Here is a 7,271-nt window from a genome sequence, read left to right as displayed (position 1 = left end):
ATTTGGTGGAAAACTAATTATGGTGATAAATGCACTCTTAACAAGATCAAAGCTAAATCAATGAAATGTCAATTAAGATCAAAATTGCTGCAATTCAAATATTATATCTCTGCAAACATTTATATCTTAAAAAAAAATGTTGATTATATTCAAAATTTGATTTTGAATCACTTTATGACCTAAAATATATTTAAAAATTCAAAATAAAATTGTATAACATTTTACAAGCAAGTGAGAACCAATTAAATTCACATGAAAAAACTATGAAAAATTAACTTGTCACTTAAATTAACCTCAGATCACAATACGCATAAATTATGATGAAATGCATTATTTAATAGAATGATCAAAAATACATAAAGTAAGATGGTTCTAATAAAAAACAAACTGTTATTTAATCAATAATATTTCGATGGTTCTACTAAAAAATCAAACTGGTATTTAATAAATAAGATGGTTTTATTAAAAAATCAAACTATTGTTTGATCAATAATAGTTTTATTTTTTATTAGAACCATTTTATTTAATGTTAATTTTATTTTTTTATTAGAATCATTTTATTTAATGCATTTTTTATCATTCTCTTAAGTAATGCATTTCATCATAATTTATGCTTATTGTGATCTACCCTTAATTTAAGTGACAAGTTAATTTTTCAAAGTTTTCTCACTTGAATTTAATTGCAGAATATTGTTTGTTGAAATCTATGTTTTGCATGTTGCAAATTATACTGTTTTTGTGAGGTTTTTGATATTTATTTATAAGTTGGCAAGCCTTCTTTTTTTCACCAAAGACTACTCTGGTTGTTCACCTTGTCATAGTTTGATAAAACACCTTAGGGTATCAAAGCTATTTATTTAAATAAAAAAAAAACTATGAAAAATATGGTTATATGTTTAAAATGTTTGAAGATTTTAGGTTATTTAAAAAAAAAAATTGATGAAACTATACCTATACACCAACTCTTAACATTATGTCAAATTTTTTACATGAAATTATTCAAGCATTGTCCATACGCAAGCTGCATAAAATATTTACTATTATTATCGCTCCTCTTCAAAGCTGCAAAAAATACAATTCTAGCATTGTCCATGAGCACGCTCCATAAAATATTTACTGTGAGCAAGCTACATATAATATGCTCCTCTTTAAAGCTGCAAAAAAATTTACTATTAAAAAAATATTTATTATTATTATTCCTCATACTTCCTATTATTAGTGTTTCACCTTCAATCTGCAGAAATTTTCAAATTATATTGTTCTATCATCGCTTCAAGTTAGAATCTCATAAATTGTTCAAATTTGAAACAAAAAAAAATTGCAAATCAAACTATAAAAATAAAACTGTAATATACCTATTGTGATTAACCCCACGTAAGGTAATTTTAAATTACCAATCAGTTAATCAAACCTGAGTAAAAGTAATTTTAAATTACATATCAGTTACAACTAATTCTTGGCATTGGTTAAATGGATCAGCGAGCACCCTAACAGGGGAGAGAGAAGGTGGATGGAGAATGGTGTGCTGTAGTGACAGACAAAAAGGGAGAAAAGAAAAGAAAAAGAACATACCTGGTTTTGGACTAAGTCTGGTAAAGACCAGATAGTCAAGACCCTAGGTGCTGTCTTACTGAGGATTGGGATCCGGTAAGCATAAGCTCGGGGGAGACTTAGGTCCCGAACGACAAGTCTCAAGGTTGGGAGGATAACGAGCTTAACACAGGAATTTGCAGGAGGCTTGCTACAAGAAAAGCAGTACGCGCCGTGACCAGGTAAGTAACGGAAACCTAATAAGCCTGTAGTGGTTTTATTAAGAACAGTAGAGTAAATAATTGTTGTTGCAGACATTAGCCTATTAGATCAGAATATCTTCAAACCTCTGTTACTCTTATCAGGTTAAAGATTGAACAACATTAGAATCTGTACTTTAGCTATAAAACCTAAAATTCGTGGAGCAGCAAAGTTATAATGCCACCGATGGGGTTTCTGGGAAATGTAACCTGTCCCTGTGGAAGTTAGGGCCGGGTAAGGGAACTAAATCACACTGAAACAGTGGAAGATTCTGCTATAGTGTTGTTACCCTAACCTGTATTCTTAAAAAACGGGTAAACCACTACTTCCTGAGTAACTGATAACCTCAAGACAAGTATGTTGGCTTAGTACTGTAAAGACAGGTAGAAGATAAAGAGCCGTGACATCAAGCTTTAAGGCGGGGTTTTCAAGCAGAATCTTGAACGAATAACCGAGTCGGTATTGAATGGTTTCGTGCTCAGTAGAAAAGAAAGAAAAAGCGTAAACCAATAAACATAGAGTTAAGTGGCTTCAGCGCCGTAACCGGCATAACCATCAGTAACCTGTATTCTCTTCGAAAACCCTCATGAAGAGGCTCGAAGACTATCGCAGAATTATAATACATACTCCTTGCATCGTAACCTTGAACCAAAGGGTTCGGGTTCGAATTCAAAGAGCGCACTGCATGCGAGAACATCCAGCTCTGTTCTTTAAAGAAATAGATAAGAATAAAAAGGAATAGAACTTATGCATACATATGGACTTTACATGATAAGCATTGAACAGAACAGTAAACGATGTAAATGATAGCCCTCGTGGTGCTGAGTTGGAAATCATTTCATAATAATACAATAGTTCTGATCTAAGAGCCGTAAGGGCGTAAGATAGGTCCTGCTGTAGCAAACAAATGATATATATATATAAAACCCTGATATTCATGCAATAGTAAAACCCGCCATACATATTTCAGATAGAGCAATTTCCGTTTGGAATATAGAAACAACCATAGCTTATGCTTTAAAAATAGATGGTCCGGGCAGCTGTATATCCACATAGACTCAAGCCGAAGGTTGACCATGCAACCATTGAATCCGATGCAGGTGCGACCTCTCATGGCGTTCCAAGACCCAATGGAGAAATAAGCAAATGTAAACAGAGCATTGAACCGAGTTAGTCATGGACAAAATAAATATATATTATGACGAGAAAATCGTATTACATAATCAAGAAATGTATGAGATCTTATTCTTCAAGGCACTGTACAAAAACATGGTAGTCATTAACTGTAAAATATAACCAATGTCCGTAATTTAACAAAGGGCCGCCTACCCATAAAAGGTCCAGAGCCAGGAATATATGCGGAGAAATTATGAAGTGTGCTAATCTAAAATTTAAACACAATAATATAAGAAACCAGGCTCAGGTAGCCATTTTACATAGCGGCCGAGTAGTACAGTCTCATGATCCAGAGACTGACTTTCCTTTGGTCCGCGGTAACTAGACAAAGAGACTTAACCCAGCGGTTATGAAGAAATTGGTTCTCTGTCATCTGCACCAACCATGAAGCGTTAGGGTTGGGAACTCAGAATCGCTCGGAGAATAATCCCTACGACAGAAGACAAATACTGTTTAACCATAAGATACACCGAGTGTAGGAGAAGATTCATTATGCACCTGTGAAGAGTTCCGCCCGGTTAACATCTGATGGAATATGCATACCGCCGATAAGCTCCTATGGCCGCCATTCATAACCTGACAAAGAGGAAAGCTCAGTAATTATCGTTCCTTAAGAGTAAATATAGGAAACCCCGCAATCTCTATTAAACAGTTAGGAATCTTACCGAACCAGCTAGGTAGCTTGTATCCCTGGAGCGGGGGTGCCACGGCAGTGTTGCATGTTGAAGGAAATTGTAACAGAGCCGAGGGTTTGACTTGCAGCGGTGACAGAATGGCGCGGAGGCAATGGGATGCCGAGCAAAACCCAAAGAAATCGCGAAGTATCTGGAGGAATTCCCTTTATAACTCAACAAGCCAACCTAGGAGACGTGGAGCTGTTTCCTCCATCGATATCGGCCAGCGTTTATCCACCATTGATTGAAGCGGGAATACCAAAGAGGAGAAGTGGGAAAGTTCCCAATACGGGAGCCATACCCAGATCACGTGAACGGATCAGTCGACTTAAATGCCAAGTCCAAGTGTTCTGAGATGGCATTGCCACCTCACACATTCGGTACAGAATCGGACAAGACGTAGCTGCGTAGTATAAAAATATTCATGGCATGATATTAAGACGCAGATACTTCATAACAATGTTAATTTACATATTTTATTAGATCAACCCATTGACATACGTTGTGATAAGGTATACAACAAGTTCATATCGACTATGCATACGTTTATATGTATATAGTTGGTGTTATTACCGTGACCCAAGAATTTTTTTTTTTATATTACCTAAAGTTAAAATGGGTAGAGATGTGACAATATGGTATCAGAGCTAAAGGTTGCAATACTGGCACCTTTGGGAATTGGTAAGCGGAAAGGATATTGAAGTACGCCATCAGTAGGCATTAACTCAGGTATGAGTTTAATCATTCGCATATTCATTTATGTCGTACACTACTTTTGGCATGACAGGTGTGATTCATGTTTATAACTTCTTTGAGAAGTAGGTGATAAGTTGTTGCATAACTACGTTCATAACGTTGGATTCCTGATGAGGATAAAAGACAATGAAACTTTTGTCGCACTTAAGAACAATATTGAACACTCATTGAGGAAGCGACGATCAACTACCAACTTTTGATTTGCACATATGGCAATAACAACAATGCATATATTGAACTAGATTGAAATTACAATGAACGAAACTTAATAGGCCAATACATGAATATAAATCAGGGGGAACATCCTTGAATAGGATGAAAAAATTGTTTTACAAAAAAAAGGACATTAGAAGAACCCCTTTAGATATTGGAAAAAAAAACATGCAATGGGTCAAGCGGCGAGACTTGAGTGTCATAACTAACTTTTGATTTAGCCTTGTCATGGATACATGAAGATGATTGGTAGTTGAGATTGGTTAGTGTTGTATGACTAACCCATAGAACTTATATGCATTAATTGAATTGGACTAAGATTGCTACAATTCGTAAACAAGTAAAGTTGATTGATGTCACATGCATGGAATGTGTGTGTGAAGATTCTTACTCTCTCTGTGCTATAGTTCTAGTTGTTTATGAGAAGAGTCTTAATTTTATTCACCATGAGAATGCATGATGAATAGTATATGCTTATGTCCTAATAGTTTTAATGATGATTACCTTCTAATTGACTGAAATCCATTAGCATGGTATGTGCTGATGTTAATCATTACTTGTTGGGAGACAAAAACCATTGGAGCCTCGATTAAATGATGGTTGAATTTATCTCTACTATGGGAATGATGGATTTCTTATGCATGTTGCATTCCAGTGTGAAGTTAAGGGTAGAGGCATGTTCAGTGGGTAACATTTCTAGGACCCATTCATGGTATAATTACATGTGATAATTATTCATAAATAAACTACCTGTGTTAATACAGTTGTCAGTAAACTCTAATTACCTTCCCCAACCATAGATGCTTCCAAAGGAAAAGGAAGCAAGGAGAAGGAAGAAGACCGTGCTGTAGGGACAGACAGAGATGGGAAAAAGAAATCGCTAAGTCTGGTGATGACCAGATAAAGCAAGCTTTGAGTGTTAGAATCTTGCGGAAGACTCTAAGTCTTGGGATGACTAGATAAGCGCTCGATGTGCATGTGAGTATTCCTTTGACCATGCTTAAGGAGTTGGAAAATGATAACTATAGAGTGTTGATGTTAATGATTTTCATAATGTCTCCTTGAACTCATTATTCTGAAATGGTCACATAGTAGTGTTATGATAGTTGTTGCATATAGCACCAAATGGTAGCTCTAGTGCATGTGTGACACTTAGGAGATTATGTTTGTAATTGCATAAGTAGAGCAATTGCTTCCGGTAGGGGTGGTTTAACTTGTTAGTTATGCATGTTGATCCAAGGATAAGATAAGTGTCTTGTTCACTTATTTGAAGAACACGTATGAATGTTTTATATGATTTCTTAGTAGAGAAAGTATTTGAATGCATGCAATAAAAGAATGGTTCTTTTATAGATTTTCTTGGTAAAGAAAATGTGTTAAGGCATGCAGTTAAAGATTGATTATCTTGTATGTTTTCTTGGTAAAGAAAATAGGTAGTTCCTATTAGAAAGACTCCACGTGAGTCTTGTGTGTGAAATGCTTGTCTCTGGTCTATAAAATCCTTGTTAAATATAGCCAAGTATCTTCTTGAGAAAGAGGATGAGGTATATAAATGTCCTGAGAACATAGCATGGAAGGTGGCCAAGTTTGCTTGAATTAAAATATGTATCTTTATTTGATAAAAGCTTCTTGAAAAAAAAAAAAAAAAAAAAAATATATATATATATATATATATATATATATATATATGCTAATTGCATTATGATTCTAGTTAGTCTCTAAGTTCTAGTGAAATGATTATGCATTACATGCATGATAAAAGATAACTAAGGATGTGCTTCTAGGCACATAGATATTTATCCCTAATTTCTTGAGGAAAGAGTATATTACCTATATACATAAATATAGTCTCATCCTAAGAGTATGCATACTTCATGTATGAAGATAAAGGATTTTATGAGAGTTCTTGAAAATGAAAATAGAGGTTCTGTCCTTTAAAGACACATTAGAATAGTGTTCATACAAGAACCAAAATCCTTACTTGTTTCATGAAAAGAACTATGTGCATTAAAGTAAAGTAATTGTGTTAGGAGAACACATGTTGCATATTGGTAGCTATTTTGACTTTGGAATTATGAGACTGTGCGTACTTAGAGAAAGTGGTCATGATAGCTTCCTTGAAAATAATAATCTCTTGGAGAGATTGTCTTGTTGGAAGAGTTGTGTTGATTGCTTGATTTGATGCATAAAGGATAAGTAAACCTTGTTTTTGTATCTTGGTTTTTATGCCGAAAGATAGACATCTTTAATAATTTCTTGAAAGGGAATCTTGAGAAATCCTCACATCGGAAGATAGAGAAATGAGGATTAAAATGACTTCCTTAAGAAAGAGGTATGTGGTTTGTCGTATGAAATGATGGTGGTCTTCTAGTGAAGGGAATAAGTGTTGCATACATTAAAGAAGGGCTTATATGATAGGCAATAGTATGCACAAAGATTAGTCATTGTGACATAAGAGTTATGTTCTTGTATGTTAGAGAAATTATGTTTAATTACACTAACGATGCATGACTAAAGCTAGTCATAGTAAACATAAGATAATACTCCGTTAATGATGATTTGAATTGGAACAACAGACTATGGCAAAATTGGGAATGTTGAGGGTATTAACTCAACTGTTGTTGACATTTATACATTAATGAGTATTTGCATATGTTTTTA

General features: G+C 34.5%; 1 protein-coding gene across 1 annotated transcript; it reads right to left on the bottom strand.

Annotated features, from left to right (window-relative positions):
* Positions 1-2,968: 2,968 nt before the first annotated feature.
* On the bottom strand, positions 2,969-4,018 carry LOC149156247 (uncharacterized). The gene is made up of 4 exons (XM_089444697.1): positions 3,901-4,018; positions 3,633-3,805; positions 3,466-3,543; positions 2,969-3,340 (listed from the first exon to the last, which is right to left on the bottom strand). Exons 1-4 carry the CDS (start codon positions 4,016-4,018, stop codon positions 3,224-3,226), a joined length of 486 nt encoding a protein of 161 aa, XP_089300823.1. The 3' UTR covers positions 2,969-3,223.
* Positions 4,019-7,271: the final 3,253 nt, after the last annotated feature.

The sequence above is a fragment of the Pinus tabuliformis genome, chromosome 9 (genome assembly GCF_031772625.1).
Source record: "Pinus tabuliformis cultivar Carrire ecotype Pingquan chromosome 9, CPIR1, whole genome shotgun sequence".
Taxonomy (NCBI): domain Eukaryota; kingdom Viridiplantae; phylum Streptophyta; class Pinopsida; order Pinales; family Pinaceae; genus Pinus; species Pinus tabuliformis.
Note: the sequence above shows the minus strand (reverse complement) of the source record. Positions and strands in the feature narration are given on the sequence as shown.

What these genes read in the sequence shown, in the direction of transcription:
- LOC149156247 (XM_089444697.1), bottom strand. Translation starts at nt 4,018, where the DNA reads ATGTGTGAGGTGGCAATGCCATCTCAGAACACTTGGACTTGGCATTTA. An exon ending in CAAGCTACCTAGCTGGTTCG is followed by an intron (nt 3,544 to 3,632) that starts GTAAGATTCCTA and finishes CCTCTTTGTCAG; the next exon opens with GTTATGAATGGCGGCCATAG. An exon ending in CCGGGCGGAACTCTTCACAG is followed by an intron (nt 3,341 to 3,465) that starts GTGCATAATGAA and finishes TGGTTGGTGCAG; the next exon opens with ATGACAGAGAACCAATTTCT.